The 25,730-nt window shown below is 42.3% G+C and overlaps 1 protein-coding gene across 1 annotated transcript in view; it reads left to right on the top strand.

The window, feature by feature from the left end:
• The window catches only part of DKK2 (dickkopf Wnt signaling pathway inhibitor 2), a 156,556-nt gene that overhangs the window by 111,875 nt on the left and 18,951 nt on the right, over nt 1-25,730 (top strand). Inside the window, exon 2 of the mRNA XM_075608480.1 lies at nt 6,320-6,470. Coding sequence (XP_075464595.1) covers nt 6,320-6,470 — 151 coding nt within the window. The remainder of the gene's footprint in view (nt 1-6,319; nt 6,471-25,730) is intronic.

A 25,730-nucleotide genomic window follows, 5' to 3' on the forward strand; every position in this document is an offset into this window, starting at 1 on the left:
TTCCTCCGTAATATCACAAAGATACGCCCGTTCCTCTGTTGCTCGACTGCTAAAACTCTGACTCAGGCCCTCATTCTCTCCCGTCTTGATTTCTGTAACCTCCTGCTGTCCAGCCTTCCTGCCTCTCACCTGTCTCCCCTACAATCTATCCTAAACGCTGCTGCCAGAATTGTCCTGCTCTTTCCTAAATCTGTCTCCGCGTCTCCCCTCCTGAAATCCCTCTCCTGGCTTCCGACCAAATCCTGCATCTCACACTCAATTCTCCTCCTCACCTTTAAAGCTTTACACTCTTCTGCCCCTCCTTACATCTCAGCCCTAATTTCTCGCTATGCACCATCCCGAATCCTGCGTTCTTCTCAAGGATGTCTTCTTTCTACCCCCTTTGTATGTAAAGCCCTCTCCCGCCTTAAACCTTTTTCGCTGACTGCCCCGCACATCTGGAATGCCCTTCCCCTCAGTACCCGACTAGCACCCTCTCTATCCATCTTTAAGACCCACTTCTTCTTAAAGAAGCATATGAATAGCACTGTGGATATCCTGAACACATGATACATAAAGCTTGGCCCCCTGCAGACGCACTTACCAGAACTCCCTCCTACTGTCTCTGTACGTTCTCCCTACCTACCAATTAGATTGTAAGCTCCTTGGAGCAGGGACTCCTCTTCTTAATGTTACTCTTATGTCTGAAGCACTTATTCCCATGACCTGTTATTTATATTATCTGTTATTTATTTGATTACCACGTGTATTACTACTGTGAAGCGCTATGTACATTAATGGCGCTATATAAATAAAGACATACAATACAAAGTAGTCACGTGATCGTGAGCACTCTGGTAATGAAAGGGTTAAAAGAAATTAGTTTTTTTTTTTTTCAATTGATAAATCTAGAGGCAAGCATTTTTTACTGCTTTTGTCCCAATTTTGCATCCAAGAGACTTTAGTAAATAGTAGATTTTGAGATTGTTACATAAATACTGCGTTAATCCCTCAACGCTTAGGGTAATGTTTCTAACTGGCCACCCTTTCATATTATGAAGCTTATGCGGCAAAACAGTGCAAAACCATTTCACATAAACTGCACCAGATTTATCAATGAAAAAAAAATCCCATTACTTTCTAGGGTTTTTTGTTTTCTGCTATAAATATTAAGTTGTTTTTTGCACCAGTTTTTCAGACATTGGGGGTTATTTAGCAAAGCCTACAGATGGGGCGGCCGTTATTCGATCCCTTCACGCGGTAATTTTTGCGGGAAACCGTGATCACAACGGGGACAAAATTCGCTGTGTTTAAAGAAATGGCCGCGGCGCATTATATGTCCAAAGCAGGGAGCCCTGCTGTGTGAATCATACCGGCGTCTGCCTTTGTGTAATAGACGCGCAGTAAGAGAGTCTGAATCAGTCACTCTAACTGCGCGCCTCTCATAGGCGATCATGGGGGTTTTATTAAAATTCTAAAAAATCATTACCTTAGTTTACATTTAGCTGCTTACATTTTATTTTTATTCATAGTGTGCGTGAGCAGGGGATCTCCTGAGCTGAACAAAGTTGATTTCAGGTCCGGGGACCCCCTACTTCCCGAGTTACAGGCCTAGTTATGGGGTGCCGGTATCCCCGCCATGTTAAAATTGTGGGTCACATGACCGCGGGACTAGAGGGATACGAGCACCCCATAACGGGGCCTGTATCTCAGGAAGTAGGGGGTCCCCGAGGGTGAAATAAACTTTGCTCTTTTCAGGAGACCCCCTGCTCACGTACACAATAAATAAAAATGTAAAATGTAAGCAGCAATGCCCGCTAAGGCAATTAAGGGGTTAAGGCACAGGTGCCAACCCTGTGTGTAAAAAACTAAAACATGGCCTACACAGTACAGTACATTTAAATAAATCCCTCCCCACCCCCCCCCCCCCCCCCGCACCACCAAACACACATACATTACATTAATGGGCTAAATAACTATTATCTAGATATGGATAATAGATTATTTGGCCCATTATTAAACACATTAACTACCGTAGCATAATAAAATAAATACAGTTCTACTTACCACTGCAATACAGTATAAATCCCCTCCACCAGCAAAGCCCACCTGTCCTAAATTGCCAAAAATACATAGCAAATACATTTTGACACATACAGTTACATCTCCAAATAAAAACAGCACAATGCAAATAAAAATAAATCTCATCTCCCAAGAACATAGCACCTACAGTACAGTAGGCAAATCAATATCTAACAAATGGCTATCCAAAAATGTAATTTTACAATGTGTACAGTAAATGATGCAAATAATCTGTGCATCATGTACTGTACACTACAGTATGCCAAGCAATGCTCGAAATAAAATAAAATACCATCAATCAATCCATTCATAAATCAATTAAAATACAATCCAAATCAATTACACAATTCACTATTCAAATCCTAGAAACAAAACAAGTAAACAGAAATAAATTACCATCAATCAACAAAATCTAACCAACAAAAAGCCACTATTAAAAAGCAAGCCCCCCCCCCTGAAATAACCTATTGCAAACACATTTGCACACCAAGCTGCAAAATACAGTTAAAAATGCATTAAAAAAAAGCAAGCGCACATGAGCAATACAAGCTTTTATTAGCTCTGTATTATGTCTATCCATAGGGACATACATAAATACAGGGGCAATAAATGGACATAAAAAAAAAATCAATCACATTAAAAAAAAAATCAAAGCCTGTACAAGTTAAATTAAATACATTTCTCTTGTTTACTTACCATTAGATGACCCACTCACCGTCTTGGAACAGCATGCTCTCAAACCAATCCACGCACAGGAAAATAAAAAACCATAAAATAAAAAACATGTCTTTATCTTCTTTTTTCTACAGTACTTGTACTCCATTGCGTCAGTCTTGGGGCTTCTTTACCTTCTCCGGGTCTTCTGGGTCAATCAGGGCCGTGGGAACCATATGACGCAAATGGGACGTCATAGGCCTATAAAAGCCTATGTCGTCTCATTTTAGAGCCAGACGGCGTGGAGGGAGGAACTCCCCTCTAAGAAGAAGTCCGGGGCGTGGCGGCAGAAGACCCCAGAAAATTTGATTTTTTATTTGGAGGGGGGGTTGATACTAGTGTGGGGGAGCAGGGGGTCTTCCGAGCTAAGCAAAGTTGATTTCAGCCTTGGGGACCCCCTACTTCCCGAGATACAGGCCCTGTTATGGGGTGCCGGCATACCTTTGCATTGTTTAGATTCGATCCCACAGGATTTTAACATGGCGGGTGTACCGGCACCCCATAACGGGGCCTGTAACTCGGGAAGTAGGGGGTCCCCGGACCTGAAATCAATGTGGTTCAGCTCCGGAGACCCCCTGCTACAAAACTGAAATTTTAGAATTTTAATAAAAACCCCGCTATCGCCTATGAGAGGCGCGCAGTTAGAGTGACTGATTCAGACTGTCTTACTGCGCATCTATTACATAAAGGCAGACGCCGGTATGATTCACACAGCAGGGCTCCCTGCTTTGGGCATCTAATGTATCGCGGTCATTTCAACAAAACTAACGCGCCAAAACCGGGGAGAATTAGGGGATTATATCGACTTCCAATTCGAGATCCGTTCAAATAACGGCCGCCCCATCAGTACCATATGCAAAACCGAGGCAAAACTAGCAAATGCACAGACATATCAAAGAAAACCTTTCTCATTGGTTTCTTTATTATTGATAAATCTGGGGCAGTTCTTCTTTGATACAGAAACCCCCCTGTGTTTAGCTTAATGGTTACTTGGGGTCTTGTTGCACCTTCAAGATAGTATAATAGACAAAATGAATGAACGAATAACATTCCCATTAAAATAAATAGGATTTTTGTATCAAATCTGCCTGAGTTTTTAAGATATATTTAGCTAGACTTTGATAAATGATGTTCATGGTTTATCAAAGCTGAATTTTATTGTATCATTTATTTATTTTTTCAACCCATCAGGGAGATACTTTTTCAAGACTGCTGTGCTAACTATAATATTACAGTTTTACAGTGTTATGTCAACATACAATGTTGTCATTTTAGCTACATGTCTGGTCTATTGAGTATACAAAATGTATTAGTGTCTGTGTAAATATAAATATTTATTTCTTATTCTAAAAAAGTATTTATAAAAAGACGTATGACATAAAATGTGATTGAATACAAATAAAATATTATTTTCCACTGAATAGCAAATCATACAATATCTGCAATATCGGCAATATCTTTATGAAAACAATCTAGACATTAAAATGTGTAAGTACAGTAATACTATTCACAATTTACATGTCTATTTGACAATATGATTTAATTTTCACTGCCTTTTCAATGCGTATAAATTAGGGAACGATTAAACCCCCTTATAGAGCACAGTGCAGATGTAGCAGCCGTTATTTCTCCCTCTGATGCGTTGGAAGGGGACACACGCACAGCGCCAACGGGAGCAGCCTCCATTGTAAATGCATTAGCCATGTGCGGGGAAAAATGGGCAGCAGGTGCAATAACGCCTGCTATAGTATACAGATGCAGCGGTCGTTATCCTAACATTTCACGATTGGTATTCCTGGGCATACCCAGGTCGTGCCGCATGATTTCTTCAAACTTCCCCGCGTTAAGACGCGTGTTTACTAGTGTTTTTACTAGTGCCGGCGCTGGCACATTGCTGGATTGGGATAGGTGTGACTGGTGTGATTGGCGGCATTCACGGCAGCGTTCACGGAAGAATAACGAGTGAATGCCGCGTGGAACACAGCAGAGTTCATGAAAACGGCTCAGGGAAATGTTCGGATAACGGCCGCTGCATCTGTATCTGTCTGTAGTTGGTAATGAGCATTCAGACAAGCCCCAGTCTCTCTTGCAAACAGGGCTGAAAAACAGCTCTCTGACTGTCATATTCTTTCATCCTTTCCGCTCGGAGTTTCAATATTGTAACAGGGATGTACAGACGTAGAGTGACTCGGAGAAGCCTTAGTCGTGGCCTCATGTGGCTGCAGTTTCTTGGCAGGCCACGGCCACTGTAGCTTTTGTATGTGGAAAGCCGAGGCAGGAGAAATAGTTTTTCTGATTTCCTAGCTCGGCTTTGGGAATAGAGACACGCGGACTTTGCCAATGTCACCCTCTGTGGTTTGGCTGCAAAGTTTGCTTCCATCCAAAAGTTTACAGCAAATTCTCTTAACGATACAGGTCAACGGACGTTACATGCTCAATTCATTTTGATTATTTTCTCTTGCGAACATTCGATCGGACTTTAAAATAATACTAATAATCATCGTTTGAAAAAGTTGCTGCCCGCTATTTCGCAAAAGTAAAAAACAAAAACAAAAGAGAGAATTTTGAAAAAACTTTTGTAGCCAAAAGTTCGATCAACATTTTCTAATTTCTTGGAATAGTTGATCAAACAGCGGCAAAGTGAATCCTGGCAGGTTTACACATCCCTATTTGGGAACACTACCATATCTGTATGTTGTTGTAGAGTTTTTGGGGATTAAACACCAGAGCACATTATAATGTTATCAATACCATCTCTCTGAAAAGAATAAAATACATTATTATGTAAAATGATTAAATCATTATGTAACATTTTTTTTAAAAAAAGCACAAGTGTACACTGCTGGATGAAAGGGTGTTTTAAAAAAAAAAAAATGGTTCAACCATAAATATTGTGAACCATATAAATAATTAGGAATACAAAGCAGAGCACCGGTTTATAGATATGCTTGTTGAAAATTATGGTACAGATTACTTAGATAAGTAAACCGCAGACATTACTAATGTGCCAATATTTTAACATGTACAAAGTAAATAAACACTGCGTTAGATTTATGCAGAAAAAGAGTTTCTTTGTTGATACTAATCTTTGGGTTGATGTGTAATTTTTGCAGCCTCTGCCAAGCAAAATAAAGTTTTCTGGGACTGTGTCTTCCACACTCTTTACACAGATTATGTCAGAATACCATGATCTAGAAGTGCCCTTTATTTAAAAGTGACAGGGTGATTGATGATGCTTAAAATCTCAGTCATTGATTTTTTTTAAAACGCTTATTTTTGTATTGCATTACCATTTAGTTGTCACTATTTATCTGAATGTTTTTAAACTATTGAATGCTGTCAACTTTTTGGTACCTCGAAGTGCCCAGTGTTGTGTCTGTTGGCGCTCTTGTGAACATTTGGCAGTAAGAGGGAACTACAGTAAATGTCCCACTGCAAACAATATCTCCTTCCAGTTGCATGTGTTTTGTTTTACAAATATGGACTCTTTGGCAGGTTTACAATGTTGTTATACATGCTTTTTTTTTGTGTTGTTTTACTGTAGACGTACCCTTGCATCAGCGATAAAGAATGTGAAGTTGGAAGGTACTGCTATAGTCCTCACCAGAGTGCTTCTTCCTGTATAATATGCAGAAGAAAAAAGAAACGTTGCCACAGAGATGGCATGTGCTGCCCTGGGAATCGCTGCAACAATGGTAAGACAAGCTGGTCCTGCTACAGCTTTTACAGTTCCCTAATGTAGATGTGGTTAAAGGTAACTTTGCCTCTTTACTAAGAGGATAATAACCCAATAGGTGATTTAAAATATTTTTAGGCTAACCTAAACAACTATTATTCTAGGAAGGCTTTCATTTTTAATGATGCTGTGTTTTTTTTTGGGGGGGGGGGGGGGGTGGGGTGGGGGGTAATTATTTTGTTAGTTGTCTCCTCGGACCAGGACCTACAACAAGAACAACAAGAAGGGATAGTAATCTTGGGGCATATGTTTTGTGCCGTAAATGTTGAGAAAATATTACTCATATTGCATCATTGTGACTCCCCGTCACTCTTGCATTAATGTATCGATGTGCTTTGTGCCAGTGTTGTGTCATTTTGGGAGTGTGTTTGTGTAGTTAGGAGTAGTAATCCATACAATGGAGCAGTGGTGTGAAAATTCAATCTGCCTGCTCAGAAGTGTTACAGTATTAACCTTGTGTGTTCAGAGCCAGATCCTAAATGCTAAAATTACAGGCTCTCTATACAGTATATGAGCAAATTGAAGCAGATTAAATACTAGGCTTGGTCAAGATGGAGCAAATGGCTCTGCACCTCTGGCATTTGTCATCATGTGATCGTTTCAGCAGCAATCAGCTGACAGCCACTGTCCGCTTTTTGTCTGAAATGAAAGTGTAGACGGCTCCACTTCCATTTGGATTGGTCTGACTGCAGAGTCGGAGTGGTAAGTCGATCATCACCTACAAAATGAGATTTTTTTTTGCCTTGAGGAACCAGGGCAGTGTACAGGTTAATGTCCTTGGTCCTTCCTCACCAGCCCCATTAGTTCCAAAAAGTAACAAAATCACAGCACTGTCTGTAATAAGATTTGATATAATATTATTATACAGATTAATTATGTTAAACCAAACAAGAGAAGGGGAAGAGGGAGGTGGAAAATGCAAATAAGCTCTAAGAACAACAGACATTTTGCATAAAATAATTAAACGAAATCATTTTAACAAACAATAGAATTTTCTAAACTTTTATGCAATACACTAGATTTCCCCCCCCCCCCCCCCCCCCCCTTTGTGATAATATCAAACCAGGTTCTGGGAGAATTTGTGTATTACACTGGAGGCAAATAATGCTTTATTAAGTCCGCACATTATCAATCACTCAGCTCCAAAATGTTTTGCCAAATCTGTTAGAAATGAATATGGCAATTTTGTGAATGAAAGCCTTGAAAAGTATTGGTGAAAAAAAATGTTTTTTTGCTCTCCTTCAGATAAATATTTTTCAAAAGGCATATTTCTAGCTATTACCATGTTTGTAAATAATATTTAATTCATTTTACTCTCAGCACAAACACAACAATACATAATAATACACAAAACAATAAATATAAGTGCTGTGCAAAAACAAGCTTTTAATTTGGGCCTTTACACTGTATGTAGTAGAACGAATGATATATCATTAACATTCTTAAAAATATACCTTAGAGCGATGAGATGAAATATAGAAATAACAATATGGTTTAATTGCGACAAATTGCATTCTGTTCGGGATGACTGCATTTGGCATGATCAGAGTTTAATTAATAGGTCATTACTATTAAACCAGAAAACATAAACCCAGTTGTGGGCACTCTCCCTCCCGACTGGGTGATAAGATGATGGTACTAAAAATAACTTTATTATTATAATATTAAAAAAATGGAAATAAAAACCGATGTTAGGGTGACCCTGTAGAAGCAGCAAGATAAGTCCTGGGATCTAAAAAGTATGTGAAGGATTGTGGAGTGTCAGTAAATCCAGCGTGTCCGCAGACAAATCGTTAGCTTATAAAATGTACAAAACCTGATTTAATTAATATGTCCCCAGGTCACAAGATGATGAACATAATTTATGGTTAGGAAACTACAGGCCAATCATTTTACAGTTCCGGTTTAAACCAATAAAAATACTCATTCCCTTTTCAGAACCTACTGTATTTCTGTAGCACCCACAAATCTGAGACAAAGATAGTATTAAAGTATTAATATACACAAAAGAGCACATGCAAACACTGTTTTTTTCCAAAGAAAGGAAAAAACAAGGAAATAACATAAAACAAATACCAATTTTGCAAAATATAAAGTAGTAACAACAATAAATAGTCCACAACTCCAATTGCAATGATCCTTTCTCAAACGGCTTGAGAAAGGACTATGGCGATCCAAAACGTTGCTGCTGTTTGCTATTTTGTTTCCGGATGTCTGTAAAAAATCTTTGAATAAACTGTAAGCCTTATGTACTTTTTGCAAAACTGGAGCTATGTGCTACCTGTGTGTTACTACTTTATATTACAGTAGAGCCTTTCTTGGCACCTCTTTGTCACACACGCACCAACTATCTTTTTCATACATTTTCCCTTTTAGACATCTCTCATTTTTTTTCCCTACTTTTTTTTTTTGGAGCTGGTCCTTCTTTTCCAATGTTGCAAAATATAAACACAGAAAAACGAGTTTTCTAAATCATATTCTCTCCAAAGCATGCGTTTGCAGATTGGAACTGGTGGTATTGGCACAGCCCGAAGCATTTCCATTCATGAATCGTGACAATATGCCAATGGATTATTGCTGTTAAATGCTACAATGGAAGCAGGCACAAACATATATATTTCAGTAAAAGTTGCACAGTACATCGCAACAGCTTTCTGGCAATGTCAAAACCTTTGTGGATGATGAAACATTTAAGACAATTGATAGCTATTACTTTTTAGATTTAGCCGTTAGTTTTTCAGTGGGTCATATTACACAAGCATCTTCCATCATTACTAAATGTACACGTTCTTTGTCAACCGTGCCTGCCTCGCTCTACACACCATAGCAATTTGTTACAAACGATCCTGGTAGTAAAGTCTTGGCAAATGTTATGCAGTCTCAGAAACATCATATAAAAAAAGCCATGCAAATCAGCATTCCACCAAGAAGGGAAATACGCGAACCAAAAACGGATGCAGTGACTAAAATAGGCATTCGTAGAGTCTAAAACATCTCCACATGTTTTTCCAAGTGAGGAAACATTTCAAAACATAATTCAGTGTTTCAAGAGCAAAATAATTGCCTTCCATTGTAACAGATTCCCTGGGTGGTCACTGTGTTTATTGTCCTGCCATACAGCATGCTGCTTTCTGGCTTTCCTTACATCAGTGGTAAAAATAATAATAATTGTGATCCGTAAATGGAAATGGTTGCAGAGGAGCCGAGTCCCTGTGAGCAACACAATGGGGGAGAGGAGAAATATGCGATGTAGTAAGCCCTAATTAGTTGCAACAGTAAACTACTTCATCTTATGTCATATCACACGTAAAATGTCATATGTTTCCCATATTGTTATATGATAATCTTTAGCTGCTAGATTGTGTGGCTTAGAAATTGACGTCGTCTTCTTGTTGGATGTGAAGAATATATGTGCATACAGAAGAACACGAAATACAATAAGGACTGTTATATACTGTGTGGGACCGTGCGCGCGCGCTTGCCTGTGCGATGGCGCGTGCACGTGCCACACACGTTTTGTGTGTATACTGTGCGTGAGTTTATGACTGTATGTGTGTGTATGTATGTATGTATGCGTATATATATGTATATATATATGTGTGTGTATGTATGTATGTATGTGTATATATATGTATATATATGTGTGTATGTATGTATGTGTATATATATATGTGTGTGTGTGTGTGTATGTGTATGTATGTGTAATTTATTATTTATTTAAAAAAAAACCACATTGGTAAAAATAAAATATTTATTAACATTGTGCAGACACACACACACACATATATACACACACACACACACACACATACGTTTCAGCGCCGGTAGCGGCGCAAAATCATTGTTTTCCCCGTCTTCCCCGCTGTCACCCGGATGCCCGCTCACTGCCGCGCGCGCACGGCCCTTGTATAGAAGGGCTGACTATCCTCAGCCAATTATAAGTGCCACGCGCGTGCACGGCGTAGCTCACACGGCCACTATATAACAAGCCTAAGAGCAAAGAGAAACGCATGCTTCCGTAGCGCAATAAGTTCCTTTAACTCTTGAAAGCCGTAAAGATTTAGTGTGTGCACTCACAATTTGAAAGTGCTTTATCATTTTATAGTATAGTCACGAGGGTCCCATTCAAGGGTGGATTGTACATACCCGCCGTTTGGGCGATTCCTTGAAGAGCGTCCTTCCTTCTGCCGCATCTAGGCGTCATGACGTTGCGGCATCACGTGTCGTCACATTGTCATGGCAATGTGTCGCCATGTGATGTCGCTTCGGACAAGGTAAGACTCCCTCTCACTTACTCTCAACACACACACACATTGGGGTGAGGAGCGGTCATGCGCCGGTCTCTGCAGTTCCCTCCTGCAGCTTCCTCCTCTGTTGGAAGCTGGATCCCTGCACTGACTGGGGGAGGAAGAATACTGCAAGCAGTCAGGGAGCTGGGGAGTTGACGGCCACCGCTGATCGAGAATCGCTGCACCGGCCCACCGCACCGATCCACCGGCCCACTAGAGAAACCTCGATTGCTATCTGACCATAGTCCCGTTTGAACATCCACCGCGTGGGAGATGACCTGCAGTCAGCTCACTCTCCGCTTCTGTGCTGGGGCTCCACCCTCCCAGGACCAAACATCATGCACCGTGCAAATATGGAATGAGAGAGAGACTTTCATAATTAATATGCAAACTATATTTAAATGAGTCTCATCCCAAACCCTAAAATGATGTCCATACTACCTATATAGAGTTGACAAGCATAAGACACCTAATTATGGTGTACTAGTATCAGACCCAAGAGGACTAGAACCCATGACCACTGCTTTTCTAGGCAGCAGCACCCCCTCCCCCGGATTTATCAGAGTGCAGATTTTTAAAAATCCGGCCACAGATTTCGGATTCAATATGGAATCTGAGTTGGGATTCTTAAAAAACCAAACAGAGTTTGGTGGGATGTACAGATTTTGTGTAAAATATCCACAGAAATCCAGGAAACGGATTTGGAGCAGTTCGCCCATCTCTTTTATATTGTAAATTTGCACAAGTGCTTGAATTGAAAGAGTTTAATTATTCAATTATCATACTGATCCACTTAAATAGGTGAAGACTTTAGCACTAATACATACGTACATATATATATATATATATATATATATATATATATATATATATATATATATATATATATATATATATATATATAAAGGAAAAAACAAAGCGTATCAAAATTAAATATCAACACAATATAAAGTGGTAAATAACACAATATATAATTCTGGAGGAGGTGCTACCAGTGACTACCTGTCCCTATCTCAGATGCTGCCAATTAGGTCCATGGCCGCACCACCGCTGAGAAGGAGAAATTGGTGAAGATGACCTAGACGCAATTGGGAAGAGAACAGGAATGTGAAAAAATTATAAATCTACATTGTATTTGAAAAATAATGAGGCACTTTAGTTGATGGGGATCCCGAAACAAATTGTCACTATAGCCAATTGGGAAAGGGAATTGTAACTGCATTCATTGAGACTGTTGATTGTTTCACTATGAATGGAATAATGAAGGTAATTTAACCAGTATAATAAGATAGGTAGTAGTCTTCTAAAAATCACATTTATTATAAAACGTCCTCAAGTACAGATATAAAAAAATCAATGTTTAGTTGAGAGAGGATAACACTGAATAATATAGTTGGAATAAGTGTCCCAATTTGTATCCAAGCCTTTATAAAGACTTTGAACAACCTGTTGGATCCGTGGGGAAAAGTTCCTATAGTATAGGATATAGCTCACACAGAAATTACATCGAAGTGCGTCTCCTTACCCTCCGTGATGTTCTTTTGGGTGGTGGGAGATTTGAATATTGTGAACTTCTGGTCAGCATTCAAACACTGCTTCGAGAGAGGGGGGGGAGGGGGGAGGACACTTGTGGGAAGGGAGGGAAGTAACTCAACCTCTTCTCCTTCTCCGTGTCTTCTCGATTCACTCACCCTTTCTCTTATACAGTATCTCTGCATATCACAGTTCTGAATCACCAAACCGCGACACAACCCTCTACCTCTGTCTCCTCCTTTCTTGCCGACTGGGCTTCTGTGAGTTCGGCGTCTCCATTTATGCGGCTTGCTTCCTCCACACTCACCACTTCCGCATCACGTGGGGGAGTCACTTCACGTCTTACGAGACGTTCCACTTAGAAACTGCACTGTGTGTTGTTCGATCACTACTGCAAATTGTAGCAGTCTAGTTGGATGTAAAACAGATGCCAGGATCGGGAAAACAAGACTTGCCAACGGTGTACCTCTCTTCAACTTAGTAACCCTACGCTTTTCAACATTCAATGTCTTTGTCAGGGGTTCAATGAAGGACTAACTCTCCCTATCTTTATATAGGCACCTCCTCTTCAGTTCTAATCATCAACACATGATAATATTAACACTAATTAAAACATCAATTAAAACACTAAATGGACATAGTTTGGATAATATGGAGTACTGAAAAGCAGTATACTTCCCATAAGCCTTTGAAAAGTCACAGGGTAGTGACGAAACGTGTTAGGACCTGACGATTACATCATCACGCAGAGTCTGGTGGGGTCGGACCAGACTCAGAGCACTTCAGAGACTGCGATGATTCCTCATTACTTCCCTGCAGCAGGACTCAGGCTGCTCCGCTTCTGCTTTGGATAAAGTGCCCAACTGATCAACCGGATAAATCCATGCTCTGGGTTTTCCTCTGAGGACTGATCTCTGGAAGCGGACATTATTATTTACGGATATTATTAATTCACAAACGCTATTTTAACACTTTCCTGTTTTATGTGTGCCTTCCCCCCCCCCTCCATCCCCCCTTTCTCTTTAATAAATACTTTTATACGCTATGGGCGTGCGCTCTCTGTTCTTTTCTTTGCAGATATATATATATATAGATATATATATATATATATTGTAACAGAAATAGAATAGTCGAAGAAAACAAAACTCTTCTTGAAAAATGAACTGCCGGTTGAAAGAAGAAAATATTAAATTGGTAAATTATAAACACATTTTTTTGAGAAATCAAAAAGCTTTATATTCAGTGTACATTTTAAAACCGATCTACGTTTGCAAAAGGGGTCTAAGGTCACAGAGATATAGTCGTCAACACCATCATCTTGCACCATCTGGCTGCAGAATGTAGTTTCTCAAAGGAAATACAATCTAAGTTCCATGGGAAAGAATATCTAGTATCTTCATTTTCTGACAGAGAAAAATACATGCATATCATTGTTACTACGGGGGATTAGTTTACAGAGGTGTCTGCCTTCTTGGTGACCTTGAATTATGGAGACTAGTATCTGAAATGCCTACTGTGTTCAAGGGTAACAAAACAACATTTTCAAATTTGTTACAAAACACATATGGAAAGAAATCCTTCTATAGAGTGAAATGTGGAAGTTATCATTAGAGATGGGCTGATGTGTCAAAATTCGAGTTGCAAATTCTTTTTTCGCAGTCTTTTCACCAAAATGCAATAAACAGATGGATATTCGAAAGCGGTTTGGACAGTCACACATTTGGGCGAATGCTCCTGAAACGGCCATCATTTTCCTTTGCCATCCCTCCAAGAATGTCATAAAATCTGCCAATATAGTTTCAGGTTAAATTAGTTTGCAAATGTAAAAAATGTGATTCTAGTGTGCATGTGCTGAGCCCCTCCCACTTTCTCACTGTTCTTGTTCACATTGGGTGATTGTGAGGGAAGGGAGCGAGGTGTGTTGGTCTGGTGCTGGGTAGTGCGGTTAGGTAGGGAGATTTAGGGTCAGGACAAGCAGGCACAGGAAGCGACTGGCAGGGAGAAAGAGAATAGAGAAAGAGAGGCCAAAGTGATGTGAATTATATATGTTACTCTCGCTGCTTTGCTGCTGTTTATGCTGATGGAACTTGCACTGGCTGGCACACATGATGCAATAAATAAATAATATATAAATGTGACCCCCTGGAACTGAATTGACTGCGTTGTTATTACAATACTGCTATAATATAGTGGACAATAGACACAGTACTGTACACAGTTGAGCCCAGCTGCTGCCCAGGCCAAGCCAAAGCCCAGAGAAACACACAGGTAGAAGATCAGTCGCTCAATGTGGTGATGAAGCATAGAAAAAAGCAGTGCACAACCAGGATAAGGGTCCAAAAAAATACTTCTTCTTTATTAGAACATTGTTAAAAATTGGTAGAATAACAGCTCTGCTACGCGTTTCATACGGCTAGTACATTATCAAGGAGTAAAGATGTCATCTTCCCTGACCATTTTTAAACTCTGAGACCAGCTGTGTTTTCGCGCCAGAAACGGAGTGACGTCATGACACATGCGCGAGTCAATGCGCGCGTGCGCACTCTGACGTCAGATGTCTAGCCCTTCAACCACACCGAGTCTCCGTACAAAGATAAAATGTAATTATCTCCTCCTCCTTCATGGCACATCACCGTCAGTCCTGGCGTCCTCATATCAGGGTATGGGAGCGCGAGCTCGCGCACACAAGTGCCCATGCATGCACTAACCATTAACCCCCAAGGAGCAACCCCACACCACCAGCGGTGAGCGGCTTCAAAGGATGGCTCAATGTGGTGAGACTCAAATTATTAGACTCAGAAAAATCTGCTACAGATTAGAATGCCGATCAGATACCACTCAGAAAGCTCAGAACAGAATCTAGAGCAGTGGTACGCAAACCGGGGGGCGCAAAATTATTCAGGGGGGGCGCAGGCGATTGCAGGGGTCCCGCACTCTTCCCCCAAGGCATTTTAATTAATGCAGTGGGTTCGCGTGAGGCCTCTGCAACTAACTTACCTTCTCTTTGGCGATGCATCGCCATGGCAACACGGCATCAAATTACGCTGCGGGGTCACGTGACGTCACGTTGGCATGGCAACGTGATGTCACGTGACCCCGCGATGTCATTTGACACCGGGAGCGGAGAGGAGGTAAGGGAGGGGGGGCGCGAGCAGGGAGGGAAGCAGGAGGGGGGTGCGAGCAGGAAAGATTGCTCAGCGCTGCTCTAGAGCAACCGTAGCACCTCCCCCAGCCTGCCATGCCCACCACTGCTACCAGCCACTCTACTAGTTAGTATCAGATGATGTATATACAGTATACTACTACTAATAATCTAATGCAAACAGTAGTAATCAAATTAACAACAGTTACACAACACAACTTGTTAATGTTATTGAATTTATTGTATTAGAAATTATACTACTGGCAGGGGTATAGCTGTAGTAGTTATACACTACTGAGCTATTAATTAGTGAGTGGGATGGTGGACTGGTGGGTGTTGACATTATACAGTGGTATATTTATAACAGTAACAGTTACTTACTGTATTAACACACAGTAGAACAGTAGCTACTACTAAATTGTGGTATATCACACAGAGAAGAAAAATCTCTCTAAGACTCAGTCTATCTATATAATGTAGTAACTTAAGTGTATAGGTGTGCCTTCTATCTATATATATATATACAGCATACATACATACATACACACACACGTATAATATTTGTAATTGTATTTTTTGTATTCTTTGATTGCTTGGGGTGTCATTGTATATTGTGTTTATGTTGGTCATTACTCCTATTAGCCACCACTGTAGAGGAGGGGTGGTTAGGTTTGTTGGTGGGGGTGGGGCCATGGGAATGGAGGTTTGGCCACTCGGGGGGGGGGGGGGGATTAAGGGAGGCGGTTAACTCCCTGTATACCAAAGCAGTTGTACATCTGCCATACAATGGGTAGTTAGGGTGTTGGTATAAACCCCTTGGCTACCTTAGTGATTCTCACGTACGGCACACCTGAGAGCACGTAATCTGTATAAGGGATACAGGTTAATGCACAATTCTCTAGCTGGACCACTTTAACCTTCGTAAAGGTCGTCCGTCAAATGAAAAATATCTCCCGTCAATCCGTCCCCATTTACCATCTGTCACGAATAGCCCACAAGTGAGCACGTGACTTAGATATGCAACCAGGGTTAATACACAAGGCTAATTGTGAGGAATCGGGGAACGCGTCCCTTGCGGCGCACTCCCTCCTCGCTTACCTATAGTACTGCAGCGGCAGCTACCGAAGTTCCGCCCCCCGCTGATGCGCTTCACCGCTCCTGTTACAGAGCGCGCGCACATCTGCTCCTTCTATGCACGGTCACCGAGCATACCTCCACCCCCTCGGGCAGACCGCTGTGCGGGGTGCACGCGCATGACGGCGCGCAACGAGCCCCAGCTGCGTGGCAAGTTTAGCTATGAGCCCTTGTCTCCTGCAGCCTATCCTTGGCATCTGCAAAGGCCCCGCCTCCGCTCCACCACTTCTCCTACTGGTTCCTGTCTCCTATAAAGGACTACCTCTTCCTGTCATACCTTACTGAACATAACTTTGTGTAGCCTTTGCGTGTGCCTGTCTTGTCCAGCCTAGTCTTGTCTTGTTCTCTGCAGTTAACCTTTCGTGTACCGACCTGGCTTTGCATTTGGATTCTCTCTGGCTTTTGACCCCTGGCTTACGTATAACGACTACGAGTACCTCTCCAACCCCAGACCACAGGCTTACGGACTTCAACTACGTGTACCTCTCCAACCCACGGACCCCAGCAAGTATTGGATTAACCCTTTCTACATACCCAGACCCAGCAACGCTGCAAACCACCTTCTGGGCTCGCCCGAGCTACTGTGGGTGTGTGGCATATCCTTCCCACCTCAGTGCCGGGGTCAGGTCTTGTTTGTGGGCTCGCGCAAGCGTTACACTACTCTAGCCAACTCACCTTTCTACTGCACAAGGTACTTTCAATAAGTTAATACTAACACCTTAATTGTAAACATATATATGCTTCCACCACCTGAGCAATTATGCAAAATATGTATATTAATCTATCTACCAGGGTCTCAGGTCCCTGTTTTTTATAGAAAAACGATGCACGACACACAAAAATCGGTCCAAAAATGTAAATACTCTCTCCAGAGCATGCAACAGTTCATTCAGAGCCCCAAAGCATTACTTATTAAAGAATGTTTTAATATATATATATATATAAATACAGTGCTTCATATTACAGAAAAATGAAATTACAAGAACATGCAATTACAATGAATGCAGAACAGTTTCTTAAAATAACAGGATACAACATACTGTAAAACAGAAATTCCTATACAGTACATTACCATGCAGTATCTCATAGGTTTTCCCCAGAGAGGTCACTGGCAGAAATATGAAAATTCACATGTTAGATTCAAAACACACCTCTGTTGAATTCTGATTTCATAATACCCTGCTATGTCTTAAGTGCTATTTTCCCCCATTGAAACAACATAAGTCCAGCCCTCTCGTAAGTCAGCTGCTAGTTTGATTGTTTTAACGACAGGAAAAAACCTCCCCTTTGACGTTTAAAAAGTTTTGACTCAATATATATACTGTAGTAAACACATTCATAACTTCCTTTCTCTAATACTTAGACACACTTGAGTTATATCAATAGATTCAGGCGATTATAACGGATGCAACAAGACTTGCTCCTAAGACTTATTTGACTGACTTGCGCCTACGTTTGAGTGACAAGTGGATATCTGTCCCTGGATATCTTCTAGACATCACGTATCTGTCCTCACTGCATGCGTCTCCTTGGAACGATTACAGATAACTGAACATTATACTTTAGGATTGAGTTAATCACTGGATAGACTTATTTTTAATAAATTCATTCCCGTGTGGAATACTTTCTTAGCCACACACCCTAAACCGTGAAGAACCCTCCAGAGAATGCTTTGAAGGTAACGTTAATAGGGTCCTGTTTATAAAGTTGTTGAGATACATATTTTAATCCCATCTCTGGCAAAACAACTGCCCTTATCTCATCAGCCCTATACAACACATCTTGTACTTTTAGTGGGCCATAAGTGTTAACCCACCAATTAAGTCCTCTTTGAAGCTCTGTACAGACCCAGGAAGAGTCTTGACCTGTCAAAAACCCAATGTATTGTATTTTTAAAACAATCGGTAACCACATTAACCCCTGAAGCACCAGATTGATTAAAATACATAATATTACTCTCCATTTTTATTAAAGTGACTATGAAGGTATGCATAAAGTCTGCCTTCATGATCAAAGAAAAAACTTTGAATGAGGGAGGACACCAGAGGACTTGCCAAATATTGAAAAAAAAATTTGATTGTAGAAGGATCGACCTTTTGATCTGCAACTCGGATCTTTGTCAAGATGATCCAAGGGAATATATATATATATATATATATATATATATATATATATATATATATATATATATAATATTAAAGGTAAATGCCAGGTGCAATGCAACATTAACTGGCTACTGCTGCATTAGCAGTATGCTAATGAGAGCCCTAGCAGCCATTGTTTTTGCATTTAGTTAGCTTTGTGGATTGTATTGTATTGTATGTCTTTATTTATATAGCGCCATTAATGTACATAGCGCTTCACAGTAGTAATACATGTTGTAATCAAATAAATAACAGATAATATAAATAACAGATCATGGGAATAAGTGCTTTAGACATAAAAGTAACATTGAGGAAGAGGAATCCCTGCCCCGAGGAGCTTATAGTCTAATTGGTAGGTAGGAAGAACGTACAGAGACAGTAGGAGGGAGTTCTGGTAAGTGCTTCTGCAGGGGTCCAAGCTATATGTATGTGTTCAGAATATCCACAGTGCTATTCATATGCTTCTTTAAGCAAGTGTGTCTTAAGGTGGGTCTTAAAGGTGGATACAGAGGGTGCTTGTCGGGTACTGAGGGGAAGGGCATTCCAGAGGTGTGGGGCAGTTAGTGAAAAAGGTTTAAGGCGGGAGAGGGCTTTAGATACAAAGGGGGTAGAAAAGAGACATCCTTGAGAAGAACACAAGAGTTTGGATGGTGCATAACTAGAAATTAGGGCTGAGATGTAAGGAGGGGCAGAACAGTGTAAAGGGAGGAGAAAAATGGAGTGTGAGATGCGGGATTTGATCGGAAGCCAGGAGAGGGATTTCATGAGGGAAGATGCTAAGACAGATCTAAGAAAGAGTAGAGTGAATCTGGCAGCAGCTTTTAGGATAGATTGTAGGGGAGACAGGTGAGAGGCAGGAAGGCCGGACAGCAGGAGCTTACAGTAATCAAGACGGGAGAGAATGAGGGCCTGAGTCAGAGTTTTAGCAGTCGAGCAACAGAGGAAAGGGCGTATCTTTGTTACCTGTAGACTTAGGAAACGGACTTTAGCTTCCCTATCTATGTAACATCATGTTATTTGCCCTGATTTAACAGAGCTTTGTCGATGTGCCCCTAAATGTATATATGTTTAACCCTCCTTGAAACTGTATTGTTGTTAATAATAATAATAATAATAATAATAATAATAATAATAATATTAGTATTATTATTATTATTATTATTAATAATAATAATATACTGCTATACTGTATATTATAGTAGACACAGACAGTAAAGTAGAGCTAGGGCAGGCACCAGCCCAGGGAGTAGACACAGACAAAGGTTTGTCCTGTCACATTAAATGCTGCTAGTTTTATTAAATAAATAAAATAATATTATCTAATCAATTATTTGATCCCACAACACTAGTCTAGTACTACAGCCACAGCAGCAACAGTAACAGCAACACAGTAAGTAACCCATACCAAGTAAAAACCAAGAACACAATAGCTTAGAGATGAAGCAACACTATTTATATATTTTATATAGATATTTCTATATTTATAATCCAAAAATGAATTTGAAAAAAATTTAAATTTCGAATTAGATTACGAATGTCCAGTGATAGAAAATAAAGGGAATGTGAATTTTTGAGAAATAATTTGCCCCTCTAGTTCTAATAGCTTATTCACTGTATGTCTTCAAATCAAAAATCCTGGTTGTCTGAAATATTTAATATGTGGCGTACATCAAAATATACTCAGCCATGGAAGCCAATATTGTGTGTATTTATTATCTTTTTTTTTTTTTTTTTAATCTGTTTTTTCCTTTATTGATATCTTGCAAGGTACATACAGGTAAAAACAGCAGTCAAAGCTTAGTAGAAGATTTCTGGTCAAAGGCACATGACTGCAAAGTACAATGAGACACTCAATAAACCTTTTCTTTCCTAATTTGTAGAAAAAAGATGGGGAACGACAGGGGTCGGTGGATAGTTGGGAACGACATGGGGATGAAGAGGGGGGGGGGGAGAGAGGGATCAGGGAGAGGGCTGGGTGGGGCTCACAGCTCCTTAAGTCCAGGGGGTATCATGTTTGGATCAGGGCTTGTAATAGTGACGGGGTTCCTGAGCCTGGCCAGGGTTCCCAGGTTTTATAGAAATGGTGCATTCAATGTTTTAGCATGGCTGCCAGTCTCTCCATGTTCATGACCATATCTATTATTTTTATTACCGTTCTCCTGGAGGGGGCCTTTATTTGTTTCCAGGCCGCCGCGACACAGCATCTTGCGGCCGCTAGAATCGCCGAGGTCAATCTGGCCATTGGGGCAGGGAGGTCTTCAATTGGTTTTCCCAGCATGTACATCAGAGGGTCCAGGGGGATCTCCAGTCCTAGGGTTTCAATCAAGAGCCTCTGGATCCTGGTCCAGAACCTCTGGATCTCTTGACACGCCCACCAAATATGGGGCATGTCCCCCCTTTGACCACATCCTCTCCAGCACACGTCTTTTGTGCCTGGGAAGATCTGGCTCAGTCTTCTCGGGGTTAGGTACCACTGGAATAGGATTTTATATATATTTTCTTTGGTGATAAAGCAAATTGATGTTTTGGAGGCAGCTTCCCAGATATCCTCCCAGTCTTCCAGATCAATTGGGGTGTTTAAGTCCACGCTCCATTTTTGCATATATGAATGCGAAGGCGGGGTGGTTTGGCCTCTAATGTTCTGTAGATTTCGTAGATTAATCCTCTCTGATATTCCCCTTTTAGGCAGAGGGGTTCGAATCTGGTCCACGCTGGGAATTTGTGGTTTAGGGACAGGGCTCGCAGGAAGTGCCTTATCTGAAGGTATTTGAAGATGGGGAGGTCTGGGGAGGAGAATTTGTTTTTGAGCTCCTGGAAGGACAGTACCTCATCACTTTCCAGCAGATCCGCAACCATTCTGATGTTTAGGTCCGGAAATTGACCAAATTAGGTATGGGAGCACCCGGGTGGGAAATCCGGGTTCCCGAAGATGGGGGTGAGTTGTGAAGGGGTTGAAGCAAGGCCATGTTTCCCTTTAGTTTTAGTCAGATAGACCACGTGCACCTCATCGCCCCAAGCTCAAATCTCTGGGGCCTCCTATCTTTGTGTGCCTGAGACCATAGTAAGACCGGGAGGGGGGTGGGGGCCGCGTGGTGGGTCTCTATTGCCAACCAACAGTTAGAGGTCGGGGGGTTATTCCAGACCACCGCCTGCCTCAGATGGGCCGCCTGGTAGTACCTGACTACATCCGGGGCTCCCAAATCCCCTCTCGTCTTAGAGGCTAGTAGTACTGATCTCGGCACCCTTGGTCTAAGCTGCTTCCATGTAAAATGGAGGATATGGGCCTGGATGTTTCGTAGTTCTACTAGTGGGACTGGGACTGGGAGAGTTTGGAAATAATAGAGTAAACGGGGGAGGATGTTCATTTTAGCGGACACTATTCTTCCAAACCAGGAGATTTGGTGGGTGTGCCAAGTCTCCAGGTCTCTTTTGATCTGGCGGAACAGGGGGGGGGGGGCAATTAGCTTGATATAGAGAGCTGTATGACTTAGCTATTTTTATTCCTACACTACCGACACACTTTATTGCAGCACGGCTAGCACCGCAAGCCGGGGGATGCCCCGGCGTGCTAGCCGCACTCCCTCACGCGTCATCGGGTGCCTTCGCCCCCTGCACGCGCGTCCAGGGCTCCCCGAGGGAGCCCTGGTGTCCCGCGATATGGGGGACGGCGGCAGGGGGTTCCGGGGGACCCGGCGGACCCGGCAGCGGGAGGGAGAGCGCCCCGATTGGAGGGCGCTCTTCCGCTGCTTCGGCGCGCGCCCGACACCCTCCGGCGCGCGCCAGGTTACTGCTGCGGCCGAGAACGGGCAAATGCTCGAATAAACTCGGCCGCAGCAGTAGGTATTTAATATGGGAGTTGTTCCATTTATACTTATAGTTGGCTTGCAAAAGTTTCCATGCAGGGTCTGGTAGGGGAATGTTGAGCGCTTCCGACTTGTCCATATTTATTTTATAGTCGGACACCAGGCTGAATTGGTCTAATAGTTTCTGTAGATTGGGGAGGGAAATATGGGGTTCAGCCAGGGTCAGAATGACGTCATCAGCGAAAAGGGAGATTTTATACTCATTATCTGCAATTGGTATGCCTTTTATGCTAGGTTCGGCACTGATCCGGGCTGCCAGTGGTTCAATTGAGATGGCAAAAAGTAGTGGGGATAGGGGGCAAACCTGCCTGGTTCCATTTTTGATTGTTATTGGGTTTGAATGCCCGCCTGGGAGTTTTAGGAAGGCGGTGGGATTGTTGTAGAGAGCTCTTACCCCCTCAAGGAACGGGCCTGAGAAGCCAAATCTAAGCATAGTTTGGTCAAGAAAGGACCATTTGATTCGGTCAAATTCCTTTTCGGCATCCAGGCTTAGGATCATGGCTTGGGTCTTGCTGAGGTGGACGTGGGAGGTTGCATTAAGTTAGATATTCCGCGGCTATTTTGGCGCTGTCCAGGTCCTGGTCAGGGGGGTGGAGGTTGTAAAGTTCTTCATAAAATTTTGCAAATTCCTGCGCTATTTCTTTTTCGTTATAGGATACCTGCCCGTTTTTGGTGCGGATTTTTGTGATCTGGGCTTTGGCTTTTACGCCTCTAAGTTTTGAGGCTAGGAGTTTGTCTGCCTTGTTGCCCCTGTCGTAGAACCTTTGGTTTGTCCATTTCAACGCCCTCTCTACCTCGTCAAGCTGCAATAGTTTAAGTTCTGCTCTTGTTTTATCTAGGGTTCTGAACACTCTCTTAGAGGGGGTCTGCTTATGTTGGAGTTCTAGGGCCAAGATCTTATCTGTGAATTCTTTTTGTGCTTTGAGTTTCATTTTCTTCTTATAGGAGGCTACTGAGATAAGGTCTTCCCTGATAGTAGCTGAAAATGTGCCCTAGTATCCTCTGACGTCTTAGCGTGAGAATACACCTGCTGCCGACTCGAGATGACTTCAACCTCCGGAGGCTTTAACCCACTCTTAAAGCACTGATGATCTGGGAAAACAAAATGGCGGACGAGCTCGGGAGAAGACAGTAATCGAGTCAGACAAGCTTTGTCAAAAACTGTTCTCTCGTTTATTAAAGGTTTACAGATAGTTTATATAGCAATCTTGAGCATAGAAAAAACACAGATATGAGAACATACTTCCCCTTTTAATTCACAGTCTGTCTATCTCAGCAAAATGACAGTTAGACAGTTTATGGTCTGGGAAGGGGGCTCAATACCGAGTTTGGAGGCCGTTAAAGGAAATGTCAGTATGTTGTGTAATGCATTCTTGTGTAACTTATGCTCAATATGGCTGGGAACAAGTTCCTGTTTTCTACAGGGCAAAATAAGTCTGAACAAGTACAGTTCAGCTAGCGATAAGTGGGTGAGAGGTCATTTTCTCAGATCTGCCTAGAAGGCACAATTACGTATGGCATATGGCATGTGGTTAGTTCCTGAGACTTAAATGTTAGTACAGAATGGTTATAGAAAAATGGTTATCTAGCAATCAAAATGGAGTCCCCCCTTATATGCACATTTTCAGTAGCTTTGTGTGCTTCCCAGAGCATTGCTGCTGCTGGTACAGAACCGCTGTTTATTTGGAAAAAGGTGTTCAGTTTCTGTTTGATTGACTTAACCACCTGGGGGTCATTTAGGAGTGAGTCATTCACTTTCCACTTATACGCAGAGCTTTTGACGAAAGGTAGAGAGAGGGTCAGTTCGACAGGGGCGTGGTCTGACCACGTAATTGGGCCTATGTTGGAGTGGGAGGATGTCTGGAGAAAATTATTGGTGCCTAAAAAATAGTCAATCCGCGAGTAAGACTGATGGGGAGCTGAGAAGAACGTGTTGTCCCTATGGCCTACGTGCTGGGTCCTCCAAATATCCGACAGCGAGTAGTTTCGTAAGATCTCACAGAATTTTTTGGCCTTTTTCTGTGTCTGGGCGGTATGTGGTGATGTCTTGGTCTGGGGAGAGGACCATGTTGACGTCTCCAACCAGTAGTAGCGAGGAGAGCATAGATTGGTCTAGTGAACCAAGTAGGTTCTGGAGGAATTGGATTTGATTGTCATTAGGGGCATTCAGTATAGAGATGGGGGATCCTGAGAGGGACCTTTGTAGTAGCAAGTATCTTCCCTCAGGGTCTTTTATTATCTTTGTTGGGGCGAAGGGGATGTTATTTTTAATCAGTATGGCTACTCCTCGTTTCTTGTTTGGGGAGGATGCAAAGAACGCTTGGGGGAAGGTGTGCTTGAATGTGTTGGTTGGGTCTGAGGTTTTAAAGTGAGTCTCCTGGATACATATAATATCACCTTTGGTCTTTTTAAGCTCTTTGAGAGCCAGTTCACGCTTTCTAACTCAATTAAGGCCCTTGACATTCAGGGAGATGATTTTAATTGACGCCATTAGGTGGGGGTACGGCTCCTAGGGTTAGACCCCGGGCCCCGAGTGATTCCCATGTCGGGGGTGGGTGGGTCCTCCAAGCGAGGGTGTAGTAAGTCCTCATGCAGTCCCTGTAAGGGCCTCTGAGAGTGGACAGGGCCAGGGAGAGGGGGGGAGGGTCAGGGGGGCAGGGGTGGACACATGAGGGAGAGAAAGAATGCGGGCTGCCCGGGAGCCCAAAAGAGTGTCCTTTTGGCACCGTGGTGTCAAAGGAAGGGGTCAAGAACCCCTGGAGGACTTTCCAGGTCGCCAAAAATGGGGCGAGACCAAGATACGAGGTCCAACACCCTCGTTGTTTAAGGCAGGGGGGGAGGGGATCTGCAAGTAGCAGGTGGATGGGGGGTAGAATGCCGGGCTGCAAACAGTTCAGGGTGGCAACTTTGGTGAGCTATGAACTCTGCTGGGAGTGGGAAAAGGGGGGGAGAGGGTGGGGTAAAAAGGGGGGAGGGGGTGAGGTGTGGGGAGGGGTGCGGGGGCGGTGGGATGGGATGGGAGGAGATCTTGGTGCCTCCTTGTCTTTGGTCTACTAGGAGTATAGCAGCATTGCACTTCCGTGGCATCTTCCAGGGGACATTGAGGAGTGGGAG

The sequence above is a fragment of the Ascaphus truei genome, chromosome 1 (genome assembly GCF_040206685.1).
Source record: "Ascaphus truei isolate aAscTru1 chromosome 1, aAscTru1.hap1, whole genome shotgun sequence".
NCBI lineage: Eukaryota > Metazoa > Chordata > Amphibia > Anura > Ascaphidae > Ascaphus > Ascaphus truei.